Here is a 27,832-nt window from a genome sequence, read left to right as displayed (position 1 = left end):
AATTAATTATGATCAAACTTGTCACGTAAATTTAGTTTTGTAGATCCTACAATCAATTTTTTTTGGAAATTTTGGTTATTAATTGTACTGTTTTAGTTTTAATTGTATTTGTACTTTCGTTTTGTTATTTAGTTAAATTCATCTTATCTGTACTTTTTTTTGTCTATTTTTTATTTACTAAATATTCCTTTTATAAAAAGTGGTAATATAATTTATTTTTACGAATTTAGCCATATATGGAATAAAATTTAAAAATTAAAATACTAAATAATAGCGTGATTTTGTTACATTAATTCCCATTTATCTTTCCTCTGGTATAATAGTCATATTTTTATTACATAATTCTCACACATCATCTGTATATGCGTTGGCTTGACTTGGAGTTATTTCTCGGGTTTTCAGTCTCATCTCGTTCGAATTCAAAGAAAAAACGTTTCTTTTCGTCGGAATTTCTAGCAGGGAATAACAACTTTAAATAAAATAAAAAAGGAAAATATTAATTAAAAATAATGTAAACATATTAATTAGCATTAAATATTTTAATTTTGAACTCTTTAGCCAAATGGTAAGAAGGTATGTAGGCAATGTTGGTGGATTGAAATTGAAATTACGGAAGCTTCTGAAAAGTTTGCAGAGGATGATGCAAAGGGAAAGTAAGAAGTTTGAAAGTTGAATCTGGTTGTGATCATTATTGTTGGGTGAAGTTGAAAACACTTTTGATCACAACACTACCCTTAAAACATGGAAGAGAACAATCATCGACAAACAAACTGGTTCCACAAAATAACATGTCTCTTACGTTAACATCTCACGTTGTAAATTGTAATTTTCCAACTCTCCAACGCAAAAGTAAAAAATAAATTAATATTAATTTATCAAGTGCCATTGGAAAATGGTTCTCACTTCTTACTTCTTACTTCTTACTACTTCTCAGTCCCACCTGGGGCAGCACGTGCTGCATCATAGACACTGTCATGTGACCTTCTCTGTTCCTTTTTCATCCTTGTTCCTCTCTCTCTCTCCCCTTTTTCATACTGATTGATTTTACTTACTTACCTTTTGGGTTTTGGCCTTTTCATCTCTCTCTTTCTCTCTCTCTCTCTCTTCGCTGTGTTTCCGCCGCTGCAACAAGAAAGAGTAGCAGCTACTCAGTCACTTGCTGCATTTCCGCTTATCATATCAAACCCATACCATAGAACCATCACTCTTTCTGCTTATTCTCACCTATATCATCATGCCCCCTATGCCAATCTAGCCATGTTGTAATTTTTTTACAACCTTTTTTCTATGTTGACACCCCACTTATTATTCCATTGCGATATTAGTTAATCATTTCTCAATCATAGCCATGGGTTGCCTACACTCCAAAACCGCTCATCTTCACTCTCCCGAAGACCCTCCCACTGCCTTGCCAGACTCAAAAAAACCCGATCCAGGTCTCCCCTAAGTTCTTTTCACCTTGTCTCTGCGTTTTGCTCTTGGGATTTTTACACCCTTTTGGTTTTTACGGTGTGGAAATGTTTGTTTACTTTTTTTATTGTTGTGGGGTTTGTCAAAATCTTGCTTTGATGGGTTTCGAAGCTCAATGGAGTTGGTTCTTGTCGTTTATTTTTGGTGTTTGTTTGAGAAAGTTTGGGTTTTTAGTTTGGTTTTGTTTTGTTTTGATTTTGAAGGGAATGGTGGGGATGATGTTGATCAAGAGGTTCAGGTTCCAGCATTCAAAGAATACGGTCTGAGTGAACTTCGAAGGGCCACAAATGAGTTCAACACAGATTACATTGTTTCTGAGAGTGGGGAGAAAGCCCCCAATGTGGTCTACAGAGGGAAGCTAGAGAACAATCGTTTAGTTGCTGTGAAGCGGTTCTCAAAACTTTCTTGGCCTGATGCTCAACAGTTTATGGTGAGTGAAATGGACAACTTTTATTAGCCCTCTTTATGGTTGCTGATTGTGGATTTTTGTGGATTTCAAACGCACTGCTAATTTTTGTGGATTCTCTTGTGCATTTCTGGGGTTTGACTGTGAGATGAAATTTTACCTTCTCTAAATTTTAAACATTTTCCCTCATGCATTTTTTACCCCGTGATATTTAATCTGGCAATGCAAGCTATTGTTGTTAATGGTTTTGATTGGTCAGGCAGAGGCAGCTGGAGTTGGGAAAGTGAGGCACAAGAGACTGGTGAATCTAATTGGCTGTTGTGCTGAAGGAGATGAAAGGCTCTTGGTAGCTGAGTACATGCCAAATGACACTTTGTCCAAACATCTCTTTCATTGTACTTCTCTTTTATCTTTACATTTAACTTCGTTAGCAGTCATTTAAAGCTCTTTATTAATTATAGTACTTTTTCCCTCTCTTGTCATTCTCCTTGTTGACTGACTGTCTTTAGATCTGGTAGCGAGTCCTTGCTTTCATTTCTTGAAAGACAGGGCTGCCTGTCTTAAATTTTTACCCCATTTGTGTTAGTTTGCTGGATCCGTAAATCGCATATTCTACGAGCTAATATGCTTTTACAGAGACAGAAATGATATATTTATTTAGCTGTTGGCCAATATAAGTTATACAGTTCTCATGCTTTTAAGGCCATGTTGTTTTGTTGGAGTGAAATGGACACTTGAAAAATAAGATTGCATAAAGGTACTGCATTTTAACACGATAAAATCCAGATATTGTCAGTTTCCACCTTTCATATTCACCCAAACCAAGCATAGCTCAACTGACGAAGGCCTTTTTTTGTACCTGAACTTTGGTAGTTTTAATCTTATCTGATCTAGTAATTACTTACCGAAGAGATTTTGGCCCGTGGAATTAATTTTTATTTGATTAGTCAAGCAAATTTAACCAACATCTCTGCATATCCAATTAAGAAACCCCTCTGAAAGAGATATTGCTACATTAGCCGAACACCATTAAGAAGCAAAGAACTTCACCTCAAAGTACAAGTAGAATAAAATGTAATTCCTTTTAGTTCTGTTATTCTTCTCCACTATTGGCACTAAATAACTGCATACATTGCAAATCGTAACGTAATCTTAACAAAAACTGTATAGCGAAACTTTTCAAGCTTTCTAGACAATCCAATGTTAATTCCTTTATCTTTGTAGATAGCGTGACATATTTTTATTGCCTTATTTCTTAGTCCTGTTCTATCATAATATCTGTTTCACTTGACAACGGTAGTTTGATTTTTAGTTTACTTAAATTTTTTTTTGATGAATTCTTTGTTTCTGTCAGGGGACAAGCAACCATTACCATGGGAAATGCGTGTAAGAGTTGCGTACCATGTTGCGCAGGCACTAGATCATTGCAGCATGGAAAACCGGAAAATATATCATGATCTGAATGCATATAGGATTCTTTTTGATGAGGTGTGATTATGAGCCTAACATAATGAACTCATTGTTTTGTAAACGTTGTCACCATATTATAAGCATTGTGAAACATTTTCTGTTTGATGCAGTTTCCTGCTTTGGTATATCTATCCCATATGCTTGTTGTGTGACTTTGATACTACTTCATTGTTGTCTTCTCCACATAGGTGGTGCCAGTTGCCATTATATTCATATGCTTGCACGCAAAGAATGTTCAATGCCATGAACTTCATTCGTTCGTTAGTACATGTCTAAATTTGCTATTGAAATTTGTTGCTAATTTATTCCCTTATGTCAGGATGGTGATCCCCGCTTGTCTAGTTTTGGGCTTATGAAAAATAGTCGCGACGGGAAAAGCTACAGTACCAATTTAGCTTACACTCCACCTGAATTTTTGAGAACAGGTATATTTGCTGGCATGTATTTTTGCTGGCATGTATTTTTGCGGATAATTGATGATGGTTGAACGTTTTACTTTTGCTTCTTAGAGAATTCTGAACAAGGATGGACATTAATTATTCACATTTGATGGAATGGGCTTATTATATACATACACGATGAATTATAGAGCAAAATTTTTATTTTGTCAACGTGTTCTTTAGAGTCTAAAAAGAATAAAAATGTTTGCTGGATTCATTGATTCTTTCAGAACTGTCTTATCAGAAGTCTTGCTGCTAAGTATAATTAATGACAATATGGTACTCCAATGACACCTGCAGGCAGGATAATCCCGGAGAGTGTGATCTACAGTTATGGAACTGTTCTTCTGGATCTTTTAAGTGGCAAGCATATTCCCCCTAGCCATGTATGTTAATTTGATCTCTCTGCATTCCTTTAAGAATGTTTTTTATTCTGTTTTGTTAGATATGCTAAGCATTCTATATTATTCTACATTTTCTGGACTCCATTGATGTTTGATATGTGAATTATATGATCTATCCAATTCACGTGAGTATTGTCTGCTTATGACATACTGGATTGATGAAATATTTTGGTGCATACGTTGGTAAAGAGTTATTGTCCCTCTACACGGGGCTGGATTTTATGATTACTTTCAGGTTGCTGAGTTTATGCTCGCATAGAATTGGAAATGAATGATTTGCATAATTAGTATTTGAATTCCTTTTATGTTTTGACTTGATACATATATGTCTATTCTTGCTGCTTAGTTAAATCATATGAAGTTGAATAGTATGGTGTATGCAACGCAAGGGTATGAAATTTGTTAATAGGAATGATTTCGTTCTATAGGCTTTGGACCTGATTAGAGGGAAGAATGTTTTGTTGTTGATGGACTCTTCCCTGGAAGGGCAATATGCGAATGATGATGCTACAAAGTTGGTTGAGCTTGCTTCAAAATGTCTTCAGTTTGAGGCCAGAGAACGACCTGAAATTAAGTTTCTTCTTACTTCCGTTACACCTCTTCAGAAGCAAAAAGAGGTTTTCAGTTTTCGTTTTAGCTTTCAATGTTGAGCTTCAGTTTTCACTTCTTGTCCTTTTATCTCCATTTCAATTGTGTTCAACTTCATTTTCCAGGTTTCCCTTCTCTTGCTTTATTTGTTCATCATGTTGAATCACCCTCTTCCTTTTTACAGGTAGCATCTCATGTGTTGATGGGCCTAACTAAAAACACAGCAGTGCTACCGACCATGCTTTCTCCCCTTGGAAAGGCTTGTGCAAGAATGGATCTCACTGCTGTGCATGATATATTGTTAAAAACAGGTTATAAAGATGAAGAAGGAGCAGAAAATGAGGTATGTCAAAAATCACATATTGGCCCGCAAATCAAGTTTGGGTAGTTACCACAGAGAAACCCTTTACTGAGTGGGATGTGTTGATATATAGCTGATGTATTATACCTGTTAGCATGGTTATTATTCCTGTTATCTAATTCATTCACATTTGGGCTCATTGTCCACTTTCGTGCTGGAGAGGGTTTGCTAGACATCATTACAAAAAGGAAAAAAAGAAATCACTCACGTTTAAGTTGTTCTTCTGTTTGGGTTGGCTTATTGTCCCTACACCACATGGAATTATATTTTACGTGAGTTTTCTGTCGCTTTGAAATCTCAGAAACACATAAAATAAACAGTTAATGCACTATAGTTGCATTGCATTAAAGGATAAGGTGCTGTCTCTGCAGCACAAAGCTGTTTGTTTTACTTGGAAAGACTAAAATTGTAAATCTAACTTGTTAATCTCTGGATTTCCGCCTAATGATTTTGGTTCTTGCTTTTGTATATTAATTAAAGATGTGATTGCAGCTTTCATTCCAAGAATGGACACAACAAGTGCAAGATATATTGAACACTAAAAAGTTTGGGGATATTGCATTCAGGGACAAGGATTTCAAAAATGCTATTGAGTACTATTCTAAGGTAGGTTCAGTGTTTCACATTTTTTTACAGGTTTCTGGCTGTGTCTCTCTATACACTCCTATTCTGATTGTCCTTTATTTATTTGCATTTAAACAGTTGGTGGTTATGATGTCTGTTCCTTCTGCTACTGTGTTTGCAAGGAGAGCTTTCTCCTACTTGATGAATGATCAAGCAGAACTTGCATTAAGGGATGCCATGCAAGCACAGGTATGCATACCTGATTGGCCAACTGCATTCTATCTGCAGGCTCTGGCTCTCTCAAAGCTGGGAATGGAAACTGATGCACATGACATGCTCAATGATGGGGCTGCTTTTGAAGCAAAGAGGACTAACAGCTGGCGTGGTTAATTTTCTTATTTGCAGTTCTTTGCTCTCTAAACTAGCAGAGTGGCATAAAAGAATATGCTATTTTGCCATAATTTGTACTTGCTAGAGTAGGAATATGTAGGGTGCTAGTTTAAGAGGCAAGCAAAAGAACTCTGCTTTAAGATGTTCTCAATGAATATTACAGTATAGATTTTCCCATACATATGAACTCTGTAGCATTAATTTTCTCCATATGAAAATAACAATGTGTTTGGATGGGGAGTTTTTGACGGAGGAATTCAGTTTTTAAGTGATTTTTCTAAACATCACGTATAAAATTGACTTTTTATATATTAACTATAAATAATTTTCAAACTCATGAAAGCTTAGTAGGTTATTTTTTAAGTAGAAAGAAGAGATTTCAGACAAGATTTAAAATTGAAGATTTTGTCAATTCTTTTTCTGGTTTGTATGAACTTTACTCCAATCCTTGGTGGTGGGTCCATAATAAGCCTAAATGCTGTCCCTCTCTATCTTTCTCTCTTCAACCTTCCATTGCCTTTTTCTTCGAGGCTCAGTTTCCAATTTCTTCCATTTATGTCATCACTTGCTCGTCATTAAGCAGGAGTAATCTTGCACCCATCACTGATCACCTTCAACCGATCTAAATTTAGTGTTTTCCACAACCACAAGACAATGTAGTTTGTATGTGTGTGCATTGTACCTGCACAGTTAATAAAAGTTTAAAGTTAATATAAAGAAAGGTTTAAACACAACATAAACAAGTGTCTCTTGAAAACTATGTTTTATTGTGTAGTGATGGAAAAGAAAATAATGAAAATAGTAAAACAGAACCAGAGAACAAACTTATGTTTTCGAGGAATAAAGAAACTGTTAGAAGAAGAATCGGTTTAGAAAATGGCTATAGATTTATGGAAATAGAATATTTACTTCATTTTTCTCCTTGGTGCTAAGAATTCTTCTCTCAATTTCTTTTTCTGTTAATTTCTAGAACTTCTGTTATTGTATAATGAAGAGATCTTATAGGGCAAAAACAAGTTTTCATATCACTTCAGTTAGATTACAAAATTTTAATAATAATAAAATATTATCAATTTTTATTGCGGAAATTATATTGCTATAAAGAGTTGGGTCAAATTGAGTATTTCATTAAAAGGAGATAGATATGTGTAACAGAGAAACAATAAAATTGAATAAGGAAGAGAAGAAGTATATGACTTTTTCTTTTAAAAGACTAAAAGGTTAAAAGAAAAGTCTGTACGAAAAAAAGCTTTACTAAATTAGAAAAAAAAAGTTATAATTTTTATTTGAAATAAACTAATATTTTTGTTATTAAAAAGAATGAGAAATATAAATAAATGAGTGCAGAAAGATTTTATTATCAAGATGGACTAGTTTATCTTTATAAATTGTTATGATTAAAAAATTATTGAAGTATCTATGTGGTAAAATTAAAATATAAATTAAATATAAAAAAATATAATCATTACCCATTGCTTCGAATTATAAGCTAGTCATCCGTTTACAAAATAATTATCAATTATTTTACAATAATCAGTGTTTACAAATTGTAAAAAAATTTAATATAGAAAGTATATTTTATAACGAAAAAATAAATTAAGTTGTCCCCTAAACGCCAAAATTTAAATTAATTAATTTTATTATTTTTAATATTTTTATTTAATTATTTGTTTAATTACAATAAAAATTGGTAAACAAAGGAATTATCACTAACTTTTCACTCGTTGATCAGAATGAAAGTGGGTGGTAAGGACACAATAATAACAATGTGAAGAAAATTAAAACTAATATTTTACAGTTCAATTTTTTTAATCCCTTATATTTGAAGTAATTTTTATTCTTCAAATCCATAATTAATTTCTTTGGTTTTTATATAAGAATATAGAAGTTTTTAGGATGTTTTAAACATTAAGTTATTTTAATGTTAAAAGTTTAATAAATAAAAACTTATATAAACAAGTTTAATTTCTATAATTTTATTCTTAAATTTTTTTATTTTATTTTTAAGATTTCTAGGTCTCTTTCCATCTATCTAAATATCAAAGAATATTTGAAAACTTTTTAATGTGAGATCTTCAACTTTAACCAATTATTTTCTACAATATATGATTTCTACTTTTTTTTTTTTGTTTCCGTGTTCTTACATGCATGTGAGTGATTCTTGTTTGTGTGTGAAGTTTGAGTCTTTCATAAGATTCTTTGATGATCAATGATTTATCGATGTGTCTTGATAATGCTTTTGTGGTTGTAGAAGTTGTTAGAGTATTTTGTGTTGGTGGAGTTGTTTTTAAGTCTCTTGAGTTTGTTGATCATCTGTAAGGTAAGGGAAGCTACAATGTCTTAGTGTGTGTAAGTTTGACATTGTAAATTAAAATTGGATTGTAAAATATGATCTATGATGTGATGAATTAGAAGCTGATTTGTTGTTGTGTTGAATGAGAACAAAATTTGGTGTTGTGTTAAATGATAGGATGTCTTTAATTGCTAGATTGAGTGTTGAATTCTTTTTGAAGGAGTCTCGTTTTAGTTATTTGAGATTATGAAATTGATGATTTGGTTAGTTTAAAAATCGGGTTATTTATTATGCTATTGTGTTGTTTGCATTGGTTGAAGTTGGAGTGAGTTGATGTACTGAGTCTTTGGCTATTTGAACAAATTGGTATTCAATTTGACATTTTAAACATGTTTTGAACCACTCACAAGTCAGGAATACCAATTTTGTCATTTGAATACTTAAGTACAATTAGATCACAATTTTGAAATGTGCATATTTTTTGGTATATATAGCGCTCATAGTTTCACCGTAGAGCAGACCAAAATACGAATAGTTTGACGCTGAGCTGTGGCAAGCATCGTTAACCACCAGTTACCACTCTAGGTCTAGAAATTAATTTAAATTAATTCACTGAGCGAGAGATTTGTTACGATGAGTGAGAGAAAATGCAAAAGAGTTTTGTCGTTGAGCATTCTTTGTTGCGAAGCCAGTATATGTTTTTTTATTATATTTTCTAATTCTTGCGTTTTTTTAAGTGGTTTATATGGATTCATTTCATGTTTATTGGAATTGTGATGCTTCATGGATTGTAAATATGATTATGAGTATGGATGATATGTGATGTGAGAAGAATCTCAATGAGAGATTTTATGTTTTGAGAAAATGTTAATGTACGCCTTACAGACCATAGTTCAGAAATGAGATATCATGATATTCTATCAACCATTGAACTCATGTAGAGATGAATGATGTGAGAGAGAGAATGTCTTCATCTTAGACTTTTAGTCTTAGATATGAAAGATTAACCTCGTGAGAGTAGTAGGGTGATAACCCTATGTTTATGACTTTGTAAAATATAAATACTATTATAAGTGTATACCTTTATTAAAGTTTTATGTCAAGAAATGTATCTAGATAATTGAGTCTAGAGTAATGTATGTTATATGAGATATGAAATTTGATACAAGATGATTTAATATATTCTGTGATTTAAATTTTTGAAATGAGATTTCTTTTCAATTTCAACAAAGTGTACCATTCCTTCTTTTCTTCTGTGTTGTTTCTTTTATTTTTTGCAATAATCATTTATTTAATATAAGGATATAATAAGTCAGATTAACATATGTTATTAATATTTTACATATTTTAGATAAATATATTAATATTTTATATATTCATCATAATTTTAATATTTTGTTTAGTAATTTATACTATTAAATAAGACGTTACATTTTATTATTTAGAGAATTATTTCAATAATTCTCTAATCAATAAATGTCAAAACTAAAATTATTTTCCTAGTTTTATTTATATAAAAAAATTCAAAAAAAAATCCAAATTTTCCAATGGTCTAAAGTTTCAATCAAATTTTTCTTTCCAATCTATTCTCAAATAAATTAATTTCTTTACTTTCAACATTTATTACAAAATTAAAAGTATTTAAATAAAATTAATTTAAAAAGTGGTATATTTATTATTGTTAGAATCTAAAACAACAATTATTAAGTCTACCTGTATCCTTATCCGGCGTGGATTTTAGATAGCTTAAATCCAACCCAAATAAAAGCACTTCTTTTAATTACATTATTAAAAAAGTAATTGTAAATTTGGAAAATAGAAAAAAATGTTAGTTTAGAATTATTTGGATAAATATAAAAAGAAGTTTTGTTTAAGATAAGAGATTTGTTACAAATGATAATTTTGGGGAAAATCCAAACATGCAGGATTCTAACGAAAGCCGAAAAGCGTGTGATCTTGTCCCTTAAATTGCAAATCCCGAATCTTAATCGATTCAATTTTACAAAAGTTATAGGTTGGTCTTGTTGGAAAAGAAAGGGTCCCTACATCTATCTACTCTCTCTTCCTATTTCTCGTTAACTTTCAAGGTACGGATGCCACCCCCAAATTTTTTCTTTCGATCGACTCTCTCTTGTTACTCATATATAGATTCAGCTCATTTTTTCTGATTCTTTTTCTCCCTGTTTTCCTCATCGTCTTTTCTCTCCGATTGGAGATTCTAAAACACACCAACGCAACACATATCTTCATTCCTGATGAAAGAATTGAAAATAACATCTGCATGAATGCCAAGTTAACGTTTTTTGTCGATTTCTTTCCTTGATTTTGAGTCTTCATGACCTGCTGCAGAAATCCGCTGCAATCGGTCAGGTTGACTCGGTTTCAGGGTGATCATTCAAATTAAAAGAATAAATTGTTTGTGACGATTTTTCTTGGATAATTTCCAGATGACTCAGTTTATGAACTAAAACTTATGAGTTAGATTACTTCGGCATATGATATGTTAGTCCTAATTTGAATTTTAGTGTTTCTGAGATAAATTAGTTATTCGGTCTAACTTTTGATAATCAAACTTCAATTGCATGTTGTGGCTACTTCTCCCGTCCTTTTTATTTAAAATTGTTGATTGTTGGATACGTGGTGCTAGGTATATGTAAAGTAAAAAAAGAACATTTATTGTTCATGTTCTTTTCTTTGGTTTTTGCATAGTGTATGTGACGAATCATTGTTTCACTTCCTGTTGCGACTGAATCAACTGCTTTGCAAGACCTTTAATATTCATATAGTCTAGAGCTCTATGAAGAAAATAACCTCTATATAATGCTTAGTGGAAGAAAGGCGAAGCTTTTTTGGGTTAAGATAGCTTATATCAACGGTTTCATTGTAAATATGAAAAGTCGTGCCTCTCCAAACTGGATAATTTAGGAGGTTTCTTTCTCCTTTTGTATTTGGTGTACCCTTCATAATGAGCTGCGCATAATATTTTTCCATGTGTCGATTAACATATAAACTTGTATTTGAATTTTTATAATTTCATTTTAGTTGAATGGGAACATAACTAAATATTGATCACCATTCATTGATTATCATTGGTAAGGGTACTGTAAGAGTCTTGCAATAATTCTAAATATTAAAGTATTACAATACATGTTGGAATCAGTTCTTGCTCGTTCGAATTCGAAGAAGTTGAGAACTGTTGGATATGGTTGTAGTTGGCAGATAATTTTCTTTCATTCTCCTTTTTCTGTCCCTCATTTTGGGTAGTAAAACTTGATAGTATTTTATACATGGACTTTAGAGCCTATTCGATTCAAGACTACCGGCAACAAAAGATACCCCTAAATAGAGAGAAAAACATATGCTTGAGTAACAAGTAGATTCATTTTCTTGTCATGGATTGAGACTAGGCAAAAAGTGAAAAGACGTAACGAAAGGAATAGCGGAGGAAAAATGTTAGAGGAGCTGTCTAGTTGGATAAGAATTGTTTGAATTGATTACAAAGATGAAGAGACCTATTGTTACTGTCATGTAGGGGTGTTTATTGAACTTTTTTAAAATTTAATCTATATAATTAGATTGATTTAAATTTAAGTTTATATTTTAAGAAGAATAGTTTACATTTTTTTCGATTTAAATATTTTTATGAAATTTCTAAATTTTGAGTAAAAGAAGAATGGGGATATTCTGTACTGAACCATGTTTGATCTTAGATATCGAATGTTAAGTAGGGCATATATGCATTTTTGTTTCAGGTCGAATGTTAAGATTTCAGATTCACTAGATTAATTAGATTAGAAAAACAGATTTGGTGATATTATGTCCATTGAAGAGTTTAACCGGTTAGTCATACCAGTGGAATCATTACTGCTCCTTTTGGAATGCTGGACTTGCAAAAGATGTTTCTCTCCTAATTTTGCCTGTACATGTTGTGCACTTTGATTCTTTTGGAAAGATTTAAAGACAGGTATGGAAGTAACTATAAGCAATTCAACATATTTTGGTATTTTGAAAGTGTTTGTTAATTTTATCGTGAGATCACCAACTGACCTCAAACCTTTGGGCGTGCTTGTGGTGCTGGTCTTGTTTGACAGCTTGAGTTCTCGTATTGGCTCGTCCTTATAAGTTATAACATTCGTGTTTTAGTTTGATATGCTTATGAATCCACTTTACTGTGCGAAGACATTTATAGACCTATTTATGACATATATTCATGCATGTAGCAGTAATGGGGTGGATGAAGTTTACCACAAGCTAATAGGTCTTCTTATTTTAAACATGGTAGAAAGTTCAGGACAGTACGCCCAATCTGGGGGTTAGTTTGAGGTCAAATAAACCTAACAGGTTGAATGGGTTGATCAAGTTTGACCAAATCCCGGTCAGCATGTCTGACCAACCCAGTCAAGGATCACCTGCTTTCATAACAAATTTAAAATTTCTGATATCACATCATAAGTTTAAAATATCTTATCCCTCGGATTGGATGAACTCTGAGAATTTTGGTTTTGAATTGTAGGAAAAAAAGAAAAGTGGTATAGTTATATGGATAACGGATCACTGACCAAGGAGTCCAAAGAGGTGGCACGTGAGTCTCTTATTGCTATCTCTAACTCTCTGCCTGAAAAGACTCTGGATTCAAACTCTGTGTCTGAGAACAAGAAGTCAGATGGGGTTGCAATGCCAAGCCGTGATAAAGATGACAAATTTAGGTCCGAGCTGATTTCGATTTCCTATGCTGAATCTCCTGATCTCAAAATCTGATCAGTTTTTATGATAAACTAGCTCGTGTGTAACTCATGGATTATTGTTTTGTTGAATTTTCCGTATGCCAATGTGACTGAACCGATTTTGTATTGTCTCAACTGTACTGCAACCCTATGTAAATATTGTCACCGGCCACATGCTTCGGTCGTTTGTTGTTTTTTTGACTGTGACAGTTGTGTTGTCTCTATACTATGTTACTTCATGTGAGGTTGTAAGTGTAGAACATTTTCTTATATTAACAATACTGTTTTGACCACTTCTATGCAGTTATGGAATTTGTCATCCTCCTTTTCAAGCAAAGAAGCCTTAAAAAAGTTTACAGTGCCACACCCATATGAATGGTGATTCTGCTGTAGATTATGTATGAAAAATAGATGAATGACAGCATGATTTTCATAGGAAACGAACTGCTTCCTGTAACTCCAATGCAGTCTTGTCTTAGCATATACTTCTATTTGCTTGTTTCAGTTTAAAAGTGAATCATACAAATAATGCAAATAGTTGAATCTTTGTGAAAATAGATAGAAAAGGATTGGATTATTGGGAGCATGATGATAATCAAGATAACGAAACTATTCCATTGTATTGTGATGAAATCATATGCATTGGCTCAGGATAGACAATTTCTTTTTATGATAATTCTAATTAAGAAAGAAAAATAAAAGAAAATGAAATAAATTTTTTATAAGTTGAATATAGATCAATATAGTTTTAAGAATTTTTCAATTGTCAATTCCGGTAATGTTAAAGGTGCTACTAAACTAAGATGGGATGCTGTTTTCATTACAATGGACGCCCTTCAATTGCGCCAATTCGTCTAGCTGGGTTGGGAATTCTTATAAACCATTTCGACAACTGATCAGATTAGTTAAAATGAATTTTTAAAATGATTTTTTTTTAAGAATTACAGATACCTTTTTTATTAATTCATCGAATCTAAAATGTGTATAATTTTATTCATAAAGAGAACTTCTCATTCATACATAAAAATATATTTATGAAATTGTAATGTTTAATTTTATTTTATGATTTTAGTTCTTCGATTACTTCTAATTATTTTTAAAGAATGTATCTTAATTTTTAATAATAAACTTATGGTTACTTTGCATAAGTTGGTGTTCTTATGCTGTTTTATTCTTTTTCATAATATACAATTTTTTATTGGATAGTAATATTTTGACAATATTTTTTATAACATTTTAATATTATTTAAGTATCATGTTTGATTCAAAATTATTCCACAAATTAATAAAAATAATCATAAATATCAATATGAATCAATCATAAAATAATGTTAAAATGTTATCAAAAAATATTGTCAAATATCATTATTCTTTTTGTTTTACATAAATAGAGAAATTTTGGTTAAGAAGGAAGGAGAACATTTTTTTTTTATCTTCAAGCAATAACACGACTTTTATATGTTTAAACTAAACATTATGTTGCTTTAAGTAAATTTTATGAAAACGCCAATTTTTAGGTAAACACAAGGAAAACGAATTGCTAATAAACATTTAGCACTTAAATAAAAAAAAACAAATGTTAGTGAACTCAAAGATGAACACATTTTAATTTTCTTATCTCATTGTTATTAGTTCAAAAATAATTCTTATGCTTCGTACATAAGTTTTGTTAGGACGAACTTTTCTTTAAAATTTGTTTTTATTAATTTCTCAATAAAATTTTAAGAAAACAAGAATTTGACTTACTAATAAGTTAAAATTAATTTATATACTAATTAAAAATAGAATTCTTATAGAGTTTCTAGGAAAGAACTTTTACATAATCGAATTTTAATTCATATAAAAGTTAGATACACTTTTCTATATTTTTTCTACAAGTTTTTATGAAGAGACTTAATTAAATAGATCGCTAAACATCATTAACAAGAATATAATTGATAGTAATTTCAAAAATATAACTTTTTATTTTATGAAATAAAATACTAGATAAATGTTGGTTTTTATTTATTTATTTGATATTGTAATTTACTTTCTTACTCATATATATTTTGCTGACGCTTGTTAATTTACCCTTTTTACCTTTTTATTTTAATTTTAGAATAATTTGTTGGAAAAAAATATATAAATAATATTTAAACTCTATTGCTGAATACTTAATACATTATAAATAATATTTACTCATTCTTTTTCTTTTAAATAAATTCTCATAATTCAAAATTATCTTTTACATATATATTATTTTTTCAAACTTATAAATAATTTTTTAAATAAATTTTATTCAAAACTTAATTATAAACTTTAAAATATCAATTTTTTTTTCAATTGCAACTGGGTTTAAATCTAGTTTAGTATCTAAAATAAATAAAAAATTTAGAAGTGTTTCAAATGGTTATGCGCCATTCTAAAGATGGATAGTTTAAGATGTTTCATAAGGATCTGTGAACTAATCTGGACAGGTAAAATTTCAATAATATAAAAACTAAAGTGACAATAAATTTGTCTGTTTACTCTAAAAAAATTGTTTATGAATCTCTTTTAGAATGATTTAATTAATGGGTCTAAATTAGCTTTAATGGAATTAAATTGAATTTGATTCAAAAGCATATTTTAATTAATTGGTATTGATGATGGTAGAGTGGTACGTGGTTTGATTCAGAGATGGGCATGGAGGAACAAGACTCCGAGAAGAAGGTGGAGATCGTCCTCAAAACTATTGGTCCTGCACGCCCCTCTCGCCTCCTTCTTCCTTCTTTCATCAAGGTTTCTCTTCTAACTTCTTTCCCCCTTCAATTTTCAATTTCGCGTTTTTCATTTTCAATTCCATCATCTCAATTTTCACCGTTTCAATCCACTGTTGTTCTCCCCTCTTCTCTGGGGCGTTGATAAAACAAAAAAAAAAAAAAAAAATCAAAATTTATACCCTTTTCCCTGATGACAAGATTTCAGTTGACAATGATACTTAGCTAGGGTTAGTTGCAATCGAATCATGGACTATGCCAAGTGTGCCTTCGTAACTCAAACTGCGAGTATTTTTATTTTTGTTTGTTAATGTTGTGTTTTACCAAAAAGGGTGTTGTCTGGGAAGGGGGGATCGAGGTGATCAAGCTATGTTGATTCTTGCCCTGCCTTTCTTTGGGAAGAATGGTTATGGTTTTATTTCTTTTAATTAGTTTGTTTGGCGATCCATCTTGTTAACTATAGGTGATATTTTTTCATTTCTTTTGTTTCTTTTAAATCACATATAGGTGCGTGATTTGAGGAGGTTAGTTGCTGGGAATGTTAATTTACCAATTGAGAACTTGAGTCTTATTCTGCGTGGATGTGCTTTGTGTGACATGAAAAATGGAGATGAATTATCTGTACAACTCAATGATGGAGGTATAGTTCTAGTCCTAGTTTGGTTATTTAATAAATGCACTATATTGACTTCTTTAAAGAAAAAGAAGAATGTTCTATGACATTGAGTGCTCATAGATGTAAAACACTCAAATTCCTTACAGTAACTTGACACTACTTAGACTTTAATTCACAATTATACTAATTTAACTAAAACATTTCACTGGTTTAACCAAAGTGTTGTGATCTTGAAAAAAAAATAGGATGACATGTGTCTCCATGATAACCATGTGATCATTGATTTTTCATGTTATTACAAGATTAGTGATGACTATGGAGGTTTAAGAAGCCCTTTTAATTGTTATGTAATGTTTGGATGTGTTACAATCGCCATATTGGTTCAAATATGAAGTTAATCAATAATTATGCTAATTTAATCAATATATTGTACTAGTTTAACCAACATGTAAAAGTGTAAAATAGGTGTATCCAAGATGGAGGTGTATGTTTATCATTTTTTTTCTGACATTTCCTACTTAAAGTTGCAACCTTCCGTAGTCTTTGATATGGTCACATCATTCATCCTTTCAACTTTGTTATAGATTTCGGACAAATTTCTCCTTAAGTACTTAACGAGAGAAACAAGAAAAAATGAAATGAACTTCTTCCTTAGCTAAAATTAGCTCATATGTGAGTTTATTTGTACAAGTTCTCTCATGTAACTTCTCCAAATTCTTATTTTTAACTTGTGCATTAGCTAGCTTTAGCTTATAAAGAAACTCATTTCATTTTTTTCTTTCTTATTTTTCTCTCCTGGTAGTGTTTATGAAGAGACTTATCCAGATAAGCTCTTGACAATTTTACCTTTTGAAAATAACTTTTGCTTCTGGGACTGCATCAGTTGAAACCATTGTCTCCCTAACTTTATTCCTTGGTCTATTATAAAATAAAAAAATACCTGATTAGTTGTTGATTATAATGATTGATTCTCTATCTTTTTTGGGGCTCTTACATTTTAAGTTTCTTTTTTTATTATGCATTTGATCTTAAATATTCCTACATCATACAGAGATGTGATTAATTGTTATTTGATATACTAGATAGCTTGATTGTTGCTGTCAAACCAAAGCCACCCGTGAAGGATGAATATGACAATGATGATGATGATGAAGATCTGGTAAAATCAATTCATTGTTACCTAACAAAGTGACCATAACATCAATTTGGTATGCATTTGATTAAATGTCATCTTGATTACTTCTTCTGCAGAAGTTTCGGCTTCCTCACTCATCAAGTCGGTGGAAGAAGTGGCTGTACACTTTTCTACACGATAACTTGAAGCTTCCAGGTATGAAGCTGAATAAATGGTATTTGTTTAGACTTTAGTAAATCACTATTGTCATCCTTCAAATATGTAATCATTTACTGTTGAATCCATAATGTTCAAATCATCATTTCACTTTATTTCATGAATAAATTATTCAAATATTCCTACTTCCAAATCTTCTAGTTATACCAATGTGGCCCTTGAAGCATCTGCAGTATGTGTCACCATAATCTGCTTGCTTGCAGACAATTTAAACTTGGTCATTCGGCAGGTGTATGCATTATTCCAGGCATCAATATAGATATTTGAATCTCTCATGGGCAATGATGATGATAATAGTTCCCTTTGACATTAACAATCTTCTAAAAATGCTCGTTCTCTCCATTCACAGATGTTGTTTTGATGGTAATTTTCACTCTGAGTCTGAAGGCGTGGCTTCTCATAACTTTGTGGTTTATCCTTGCTCCTGTCGCCCACAGATGGGATCTCGGACCTTTGTATGTATGTCTCTTTCTTCCTTTCTATTATTTGGGCTTTTATAGTCCACTTACTATCTTTTTTTATGGGTTCAACTCCACTATATCTTGCCTATGAATAGCTTGGACTAGGGATGCTGCTCCATAAATTCGCTGCACAAATTTCTGTATATAATTATTTGTGATTTCTTTTGAATCTGAATTCCCCTTGAAACGAAGTTTGAAAAGAAGAGAGTCTTTTGTTATTTGGGAGAAAAGCAATTATGAGCTTATGTTGTGTGAAAGTTCTGTGGCACGTTTTACTCCTTTCTTGTCATAATCTCATGGTTAGATCTTCATCTGATGTGCTGAGAATTTCCATGCACCATTATGCCCTGAACCCATCAATTCGATTTGACATTGTAGAGATTAAAATAAGATGTCTTACAAGGGTACTCGATGGTCATTGTATACGATAAAATTTGTGTCTTTATTGCGTGTTTCAACTTTCGTGTAGATACTTGCAACTGGCTTTTGTCTCATTCTCTTCAACCTTGGAAAGCGCCAAGCTGGTGACATCAGGTATGACCAGACATTATTTGTTGTGCATTACTAGTATATTGTTCACAACGTTGAACAAGAGGAAAGTCAAATCTCATAATTCAAATAAGACCCGTGTATGCTACTGGAACTTCATCATTATTAAAACAAGACAAAATGAAGTACAGAAGGTTGAGAATGAAGTGTGAATAAATTTGGTAAAATCCTGGATTAAAAATTCGACATATCTAAGTAATAGCACATCAGGAACTTAAATTATTTTCACTTGCTTTTTTGGATTTTACCTCTTCTTTTCCCTTTGGAAAATTCCCAGTATGATGTATAATATTTCTACCTACTTCATATGTTAACCTTTTCTGATTGGTCAATCCATAAGAAGGATGTCACAAGTTTAGTATTCTAGTTTTATCCATTTCGACAATATGGAAGTAATACTAGTTTTCTCAAATGGAAAGACCAAAGGGAATACATAGACAATAAAGCTAATGATGTATTTTATGTCTGATCTCTGTCAACATTTATATGCTTAAAATTTTCATGGTACATGTCTATCTATAATATATTTAAAGGGAGAATTATGACCCACTCATATCTGTATTCTTGACAAGTTATAAATGATTGTTGATACCAAATATACTTGTTGCAAACTATTTTGTGATAGTTTTGAAATATTTTCTGCTTTACAACAAACATTGCAGTGCATATTCTATCTTCAATGAAGACTTCAGAGAGCTTCCAGGGACGCTTAACGCAGATCGGCTTGATAGAGATATAAGAGCAGGACAGTTTTGAGCCTTACCGCACTCTTTCCAATCTCCCCGACATTGATGTCAAGTCACATGGTGTATAGCTGCAAAATCACAAGGAGATAATTGACTGGCCAAAGAGTTAACAAGTACAGTACCAATGAAAATGACAAAGTTTTCCATTAGACCTGCGCCCCTTCTGTGTATATATCATGTACGATGTACTGATACGATTGAGATGAACGTTTCATTGTGGATTATTGGGTCTATGTCTCTGCTACCGAGGCTCCTGTTTATGAATTTCAGAGTTCACACTTTCGGTGCAGCGGCCACCTTTGGGCCATATATGCAGAGACTTGTCAGGAATCAAAAATTGAGAGTGGTATTTTAATACTGTTAAGACTATTTAGCTTTGAACTTTTTTGTTAATCTATAACTTTAGTTAATCTGTAATTCTTTACTAAGTAAAAGTTTTCTCAAGAACTGCTGATTTTAAAAAAAAAAAATCATTTTTTTATTTATTTTAAGTTAGAAGTCAGCAACATGTATGTTACTGCCGATTGAAAATCCACAAATCTACGAATCCGAACTAGTCACTACGAAATAATGAATCTGTGAGTGATTTTCGAGAGAATACTTTTTGGTTACAAGCCCTTTTTGACATTTGGTTTATTACATGTTATTGGATGAATGTTAAATTCATTGAGTTATGGAATCAGTTTAGGCTGTTCAGTTCAGCAGAACTTGTATAAATCTATTGTAAAGATTGTGCTGAGAAATACCCTCTTAGCAAATTTTTCTACAAGAAAAACTTGTTGTCGTTGGTTCCCTGTGATGTGGTACTGCTTATAGTGCTTCACTCTCTTTTCTTTGCAAAGTCAAACCATAACCATGTGAGAGGACATTTAATGAAAGACAACCATGGACGGTTGTTAGCTCGTACTTTAACTGGTTCATGTAATGGTATTTTACACATTTTGTTTCTGGAATTATTTCAAAAAGAATATTTTTTTAATAACCCACTTTTTTTAAAGTTGTTAATGTCCCACTTTTTTCAAAAGTTGTTAGTTTCCCACTTATATATTTTAATGATTCATAATTATATTTAACAAATATTTGATTTTAACCAGTTATGTAATTAGCTTTTTTAAAAGTACAGATAGTCTTCATAAGTGTTCCCATTTTAAGTGTAGTCTTTTTAGAAAAGAAAATTCTACGTTCTAGTTTGTATATAATTTTTTGAAGTGATTTTACGATTCCGAAAAAAAAAATAATGTAGAATTGTTCACAGTGGTGTAACATGAAGAATGAAATTTAATTTTTATATATTTAGATGACTAGAACTTAAATTTTTGAAAACATAATAAACTCGATTATCTAAAACATAGCTTAAAATATAAAGTATGGGAGGAGCATTAATTTAAATTCTGAATTATATTTCCGTGTTTAATGATTGTCATTGGATCTGGTGCATTTTAAGTCTATTTTGAAAGCTATGTCATACACCATCATTCATTCATTCATCTTGTCTACTTTCTTTTTCGGCAAGCACGTCTTGTCTACTTTGGAATGTCATGGTGATTTGGTTGGTGCAAAATATTGATTTCTTTGAGTTGAGTTCATACAAATAGCAAAATAACACTGATTTGTACATATTCTCAAATGGATAATAATGTTATTTGATGACTTTTTTTATAATATTTAAACATTATTTATCTATAATTCTATGATTAATATATGATATTGTTTATTGTACTAATTACAAAATAACACGTAAATAATATTTAAATGTTGTTAAAATTATATTGTCTCCTTGTCAAATTAAGTTCCTTCTATACCATACAGATTCAGTTCTATTGTGGAGAAACAAATCTTAGTTTGAAATTAAATTAAATAATACGATTTTAACAAGGACACTAATATTTTGATACCACGTTTTTTTTTCTATTCCTTACTATTATCTACTCTTTTTTTAAATATAAAAAAAATTCTGTAATCTATTTCATTTTTATAAAACTAATCAAATGGTAGTAAAATAGTATTAGATAGTAGTTGTCCATTTAACAATATGTTTTGGGGGTTGGCGAAAAATCAGTGGTGAATAATATCATAGTGTGGAACCCTAATCCTGGACGGCACGTAACTTCACATTGGCGGAACCAAGTCAAACCATGCACCTTTACATCTTCTAATTTTGATAACTTTTTAATTATTTTTTAAGTTCGGATAAATAGTTTTTATCTCATAAATTATAAACATAGGAAACTGCGTTTTCTCTTTTTGTTTCAAAAACGATTATGAAAACAGTGTTAAAATATTTAAAAACATGTCTCAAAGACTCTTACTTTGAAATGGGTATGAGCTTCAACCCTTTTGTAGATTATTGAAAAATGTCAAGAGGGTTTATTTTTATTGAAAGATGGTAATAGTGAGAAACAGTGGACCTACAGTTCAGAGCTTCTGTCGTTGACTAATATATAATATTCTATGTCCCGTCCTATTCATTTTTCATGGACCCACCTCTTCCATTCAGTTACTTCAACAATAATATAAAACCAAAAAATAATAATTATTAGTTTTTAAACATCACAGAGAACAGAATTAAGATATAATTATTTTATTAATATTAAAAACATAGTTAGTTACTGTTTTTTCATAATTTTAAAATATTTTTTTAAAAAAAAAAGGTATTTAAATTTTTAAAAACAAGGTATGATGACAAGACTTAACAACTTGGATATGTCCATAAAGATGCTGATTCGGTCCCAGCTGCATTTCCCGCCTTTAGCATTTCCCTTGTTTATTAATTTCCATTTTGTCTTTTCTTAATCTCTCTTTCTCGGTCTAATAGTAAATTATTATATCCTTAATGTAAAATCAGATTTAAAAGAAGTTAAGAAAAAAATAATTATTTTTACAAAATGCTATGAACTATTAAATTTTGTTTTTTATTAATTAACAATGAAAAGAAAATTTTAAAAACATCAATACTAAAAATAAATATAATACATTAACAATATTGTTCTAAATATTCAGTAAAATACATTGACTTATTTATTTTTATTGATATGTTGAAAGTGTATTATATTAAAAAACAATATAAAGTACTGATAATCAGTGGTGGTATTAAAAACACGAGGAAGTACTATTACTTACTTTACTGGTGATTAAGATTTGATTATTGTTTGAATTAATTAGTAATAATTGGTTTAAAGTGGATTATTCTTTGACCAAGTGGAAAAGGTATCCCTACCACTTTCTATAATAATTAGTAAATTATGAAGATAGGTTACCAAACAAAAACAAAAGATAAGATGAAACCAAACTAAATTACGATTCAGACAAAAAGGGTTCAGAGTCCAACTTTTGACTAATACCTCACTCTCTCATCCCAATTCAATCACTGCCCTCCATTTTTCTTCTAATGTCTCACCTCTTTTTATTTTAATTAATAATTACTATTATTACCATAAGTTGGGGCAGTTTTTTTTTTTTATTTTTTTTTTACATTATTAGTATCACGACTTAAAACTAATATTTTTAATAACACTACAAAAAATTTCTAAATAATAATCAATTTCAGTCATTATAAATATATTTAAAGACTAGTTTAGAAACTACTTTTGTAATTAAAGACAATGTTTCTTTAGTAGCCAAAATTTTAATTGTTAGTGTTTAGGGACCAATTTAAATATCAATTTGTGATAAAAATTATTTTAGTTGCAAATTTTAAAATTAATTATAGTTTTTTATTTATAATAAAAATTATTTTAGTTATGGATAAATATTAGTTTATAAATTAATATATAAATTGGTTATTATAGTGAATAATTTTATAAATTACTATTTTTTTTATTTAAGACTTTCTTTTAGTGTTATAATTATGGGTTAAATATGTTTTTGGTTCCTTAACTTTTAGTGAAAAGTGTAATTAGTCCTTCTTCAAAATTTTGGCCTAATTTAGTTCCCAACTTTTAGAAATGTATGAATTTAGTTTTTTTAACCAAATTTTGTTAACTTTATTATGTTTCAAAAGCATTTTTTAGTTAACATTGAAGCAAAAATGTGTCATACAATATAAACAATCCAAATGTTATCATGAAATTGAAACATCAAATAAATCTAACAAAATTTAGTTATAAGAATTAAATTCATACATTTTTAAAGTTGAAAGATTAAATTAGACCAAAATTTTAAAGAAAGACTAATTTCAATTTTCTCTAAAAATTTAAGAACAAAAACATATTTAATCAACATATAGATATATCATTTTCATAACTTTTTTTTTTTTTTTGTTTTTAGTTACTATTCATTCATAATGCACAGACTTCAATTGAATATTTTAGGATATTTTACCTATACTTGTTAACAAAGTATTTAATCTATAAAATAATAAAATTTTGATAATAACGATTTATATGATATTAAATGAAAATCATTAAAAAGAATATATATGGACAAATTCACTGAGGTATAATACTGAAAAAAATATTATGTTTTTAGAAGTTCTCTTCAATCCTCTGGTACCAATTGTTTTTATATATATATATATATATATATATATATATATATATATATAATTGGAAGGAAAACTTTAATTATACACGAAGATATTTTTTTACGCGTAATATTATTGTGAAATATGCACCAATAAATATTGAAAGACAATTGAAAATATTTTCTGAAACCGTTAATGGATAAGAAGTTTTTGTTTTTATTATTCTGTTTTAAACAGATTTTATTTTAAATAAATTAAGTAACTGGAAATTATATTTTAACTTATGATCTTGTTATCTATAATTATTAATTTGTGTGAAAGTAGTAGGATTGGATAAGTTACCTTTATATTTGGTTATAAATTGTAATACTGTTTCAGTTTTAATTAATACAATGTGATGCAGAATTCAGAAAATTATTATATTTTATTTATATTCATCGGTATCAAAGCTCTTTCACAGGAAATTGAATTAAAGAAAGAAAACCAACAAGTGAGAGTGAGATGAATACGTGAGAATTCTAAAATCATACGAGATTAAGTGAAACACTCGTGAGAGTCAGTGCTTTAAAGAGAAATCGATAGCAATGGTAGAATCCATTAAATACATATAACATGTTATCCTAAAATTTGATGGACATTATGAGCATTGGATAAAATTGATGGAAAATTTTCTTTCGTTCAAAGGAATATTAACATCTAGTGGAGCATAGAACTATAGTCATTTCAGATCCTACAAAAGCAATTCAGGAAAAACTCAAACTATCAGAGGAGCAGAAGCTGAAAGATTTGAAGATAAAAGATTATCTTTGTCAAGCAATTAATGGGGAAATTATGGATACTGTTTTAAATGATGAGACATTCAAAAGTATATGGGATTCCATGAAGCAAAAATTTTAGAGCTCAACATGGGTGAAAAAAAGCATAGTTACAAGCCTTACGCAAAAACTTGAAACACTACAAATGAAGGAGGGAGAGTCACTACATTCCTACTTTGATTGAACTCTAAAGATAGCAAAAAATATGAAAGCATGTGGGGAAAACATGTAGGAAAGTGTCATAACTGCAAAAATACTGCAGTCTATGACAACAAAATTCAACTATGTGGTGTCTTATAGTGAAGAATCCAATAATATGGATACCATGACAATATATAAACTATAAAGTAGCCTACCAGTTCATGAGTAACAAATGATGTTCTCTACGAAAGAGGAGCAAATAATGTAGATTGTGACTTATGAGAGAAGCGGAAGAGATAAAGGAGGAGGGAGAAGTAGAGGAGGATCTTCCCAAGGTAGAGGAAGGGGACGACAATCATTCAATAAGGCTAAAAATGAATGCTTCAAATGTCATAAAATGAGACATTTTCAATATGAATGACCTAAGTGGGAGAAGAAAGTTAATTACGTTGAAACATAAGATACAGTAAAACAAAAGGATGACCTTTTGTTAATGACTTTTTCAAAACTCAAAGAAGGAAAGAAAAATGAGTGGTTTCTAGATTCTGGATGCAGTAACCACATGAGTGGGAATAAGGATTGGTTCTCATAGTTAGATGAGAACTTTCATCATAAAGTAAAACTTGGAAATGATACCCACATAGATGTGATGGGGAAAGAGAAAGTTCAAATGCCAGTGAATCCACACATGTTATTCCACATGTATTTTATTTAGAATAAGATAACTTAGAGAAAAAAGGTTAATTATAACCATTCAGAGCAATAAGTGCAATGTTATTCATCCTAAAGGAGGCCAAATTATGGAAGTAAAAATGAGAGGAAACAAGAGGTTTGTTCTCACATCCACTAGAGGAGCAATAACCTATTGTCATGTGGATTTAGCACACGATGCTCAACTATGGCATAATTGGTTAGGACATTTAAGCTATGATGGCTTAAAAACACTGGTCATTAAACAAATAGTGAACGAGCTGCCTCTTATCACAGTTCATAAGGATCATGTATATAGTGCTCGGTAGGGAAACAACACCGAAATGCAATATCAGGGAAAAGCCTTTGGAGAGGATAAAAACTTTGCAATTGGTTCATGCAAACATATGTTGGCCTATTCAACCAACTTCAAGTAGTAATAAAAGGTATATCCTAAATTTTATTGATGATTATCCCGTAAAAATTAGGTATAATTTTTAAGTGAGAAATCATAAATTTTTTCTTTACTTAAAAGTTTCGAAAATATGGAAGGAAAAAGAGGTTGGATAAAACATTATTTGCTTACACATAGATAGATGAGGAAAATTTACTTCCAAGGAGCTTGAAAACTTTTGTAAAAGCCAAGACATTCGAAGACAATTAATAGTTGCCTACACTCCTCAATAGAATGAAATTGCTAAAAGAAAGAATAAAACTATCATGAATACGGTTCGATCAATGCTAGCTAGAAGACATGTTTCCAAATTTTTTTGGCTAGAAGCAACAATTTGATGTACTCACATTCTTAATAGAAGTACACAACAACAGTAGAAGATAAAACTCTTGAACAAACATGGAGTGAAGTGAAGCTTTAAGTTGAAGAGAATACAAAAAATAAGGAGAAACATTAATGTCAACACTAGAATGAATTTCAGAACTAAATCTCAACCTCCAACAATTGAAATTCTAGTTGAAGGGAAGCCTAGAAGATGACAGAAAGAACCAGTGTGGATGACAGATTATGAAGAAGGAAAAGGCCTATCAAATGATGAAGTAAATGCAATATTTGTGGCTGCTAATGACCCCATAACTTTTGAAGAAGCTCTTAAGAATAAAAAGAGGAGAGATGCCATGTAAAAGAGATAGAACCAATAGAAAGGAATGGTACATAAGATTTGATGAGTTTACCTAAAGGGGTAAAACCAACTGGAGTAAAATGGATATTTAAGACAAAGCTTAAGGAAAATGGAGAAATTGACAAATTCAAAGCAAGATTAGTAGTAAAGGGTTATGCACAACAAAATGGAGTGGACTACATTGATGTTTTTGCACTAGTGGCTAAACTTGACAAAATCATATAATCATCTCAATGGCTGTACAACATGACTGAATTATATTTCAATTAGATGTGAGGAGTGCTTTTCTTCATGGAGAGCTCAAAGGAGAAATATATGTGCAACAACCTATTGGATTTACGAAGATGGAAAATAAGATAAAGTATAAAAGTTGAGAAAAACTTTATATGGACTCAAACAAGCACCAAGATACAATTCAACAGAAGGAGACAAACTATTAATTGTGAACTTATATGTAAATGATTTGATATGTATTGAAAATGATGAAAGTATGTGTGGTGATTTTAAAAATTTCTTGATATTAGAATTTGACATGTCTGACTTAGGGAGAGTAAGGTTTTTTCTTGGAATTTGACATGTCTGACTTAGGGGGAATAAGGTATTTTTTTTGGAACTGAGATTTTATATAATGCATATTGAATTTTCACGTGTCAAAGGAAATATATTAAGGATATTTTATCTCGCTTTGGCATGAATGATTGTAATCCAGTCAATAATCCAATTACTCATGGTACCAAACTATGTAGAAAATGATGAAAGGAATAAAATAGATGTTACGTTATTCAAACAAGTAGTTGGAATCCTCATGTACTTGATTGCTGTTACAAGAGAAGAAAGAATGAAATATTGTATTTCTTATTAAATGATAAGGAGATAGTACAATTGATATATATAATTGTTCAGAGCAATATAAAAAAGGAATATAAGTATAAAAATATATGAACATAAATGCACATATATGAACAGAGAATAAAATAATTCCAATATCCCCCCTCAAGCTGCAACATATATATCCTT

At 30.6% G+C, this 27,832-nt stretch overlaps 2 protein-coding genes and 2 long non-coding RNA genes across 6 annotated transcripts; all 4 read left to right on the top strand.

The window, feature by feature from the left end:
• Positions 1-953: 953 nt before the first annotated feature.
• Positions 954-6,349, top strand: LOC106769394 (probable serine/threonine-protein kinase At4g35230). The gene is made up of 10 exons (XM_014655000.2): positions 954-1,436; positions 1,674-1,900; positions 2,136-2,271; positions 3,231-3,364; positions 3,666-3,771; positions 4,087-4,172; positions 4,619-4,807; positions 4,963-5,121; positions 5,632-5,745; positions 5,842-6,349. Exons 1-10 carry the CDS (start codon positions 1,349-1,351, stop codon positions 6,091-6,093), a joined length of 1,491 nt encoding a protein of 496 aa, XP_014510486.1. The 5' UTR covers positions 954-1,348; the 3' UTR covers positions 6,094-6,349.
• A 3,936-nt stretch (positions 6,350-10,285) lies between these two features.
• On the top strand, positions 10,286-12,351 carry LOC111242055. The gene is made up of 2 exons (XR_002668572.1): positions 10,286-10,473; positions 12,139-12,351. It is a non-coding gene; the product is annotated as an uncharacterized LOC111242055 (long non-coding RNA).
• A 598-nt stretch (positions 12,352-12,949) lies between these two features.
• Positions 12,950-13,665, top strand: LOC111242054. Its single transcript, XR_002668571.1, has 2 exons — positions 12,950-13,092; positions 13,415-13,665. It is a non-coding gene; the product is annotated as an uncharacterized LOC111242054 (long non-coding RNA).
• Positions 13,666-15,547: 1,882 nt separating this feature from the next.
• On the top strand, positions 15,548-20,005 carry LOC106767040. Of its 3 annotated transcripts, XM_014651856.2 has the most exons (8): positions 15,548-15,566; positions 15,745-15,870; positions 16,356-16,488; positions 17,547-17,623; positions 17,716-17,794; positions 18,165-18,274; positions 18,746-18,810; positions 19,488-20,005. In XM_014651856.2, exons 2-8 carry the CDS (start codon positions 15,769-15,771, stop codon positions 19,579-19,581), a joined length of 660 nt encoding a protein of 219 aa, XP_014507342.1. In that variant the 5' UTR covers positions 15,548-15,566; positions 15,745-15,768; the 3' UTR covers positions 19,582-20,005. The 3 variants fall into 3 exon arrangements, with proteins under 3 accessions (XP_014507342.1, XP_014507343.1, XP_014507341.1); XM_014651857.2 differs by lacking the exon at positions 15,548-15,566 and having other exon boundaries at positions 15,632-15,870; positions 18,165-18,270; XM_014651855.2 differs by lacking the exon at positions 15,548-15,566 and having other exon boundaries at positions 15,639-15,870.
• Positions 20,006-27,832: the final 7,827 nt, after the last annotated feature.

Source organism: Vigna radiata, chromosome 7 (assembly GCF_000741045.1).
Source record: "Vigna radiata var. radiata cultivar VC1973A chromosome 7, Vradiata_ver6, whole genome shotgun sequence".
Lineage (NCBI taxonomy): Eukaryota > Viridiplantae > Streptophyta > Magnoliopsida > Fabales > Fabaceae > Vigna > Vigna radiata.
This window is presented reverse-complemented; position numbering and strand designations above follow the sequence as displayed.

Bases quoted from the DNA above. Each gene is read 5' to 3' on its own strand.
- LOC106769394 (XM_014655000.2), top strand. From the start codon at position 1,349: ATGGGTTGCCTACACTCCAAAACCGCTCATCTTCACTCTCCCGAAGAC. The intron at 1,901-2,135 runs GTGAGTGAAATG...TTGATTGGTCAG, and splicing joins CTGATGCTCAACAGTTTATG to GCAGAGGCAGCTGGAGTTGG. The intron at 5,746-5,841 runs GTAGGTTCAGTG...GCATTTAAACAG, and splicing joins CTATTGAGTACTATTCTAAG to TTGGTGGTTATGATGTCTGT.
- LOC106767040 (XM_014651856.2), top strand. From the start codon at position 15,769: ATGGGCATGGAGGAACAAGACTCCGAGAAGAAGGTGGAGATCGTCCTC. The intron at 15,871-16,355 runs GTTTCTCTTCTA...AATCACATATAG, and splicing joins TTCTTCCTTCTTTCATCAAG to GTGCGTGATTTGAGGAGGTT. The intron at 17,795-18,164 runs GTATGAAGCTGA...CTCCATTCACAG, and splicing joins CGATAACTTGAAGCTTCCAG to ATGTTGTTTTGATGGTAATT.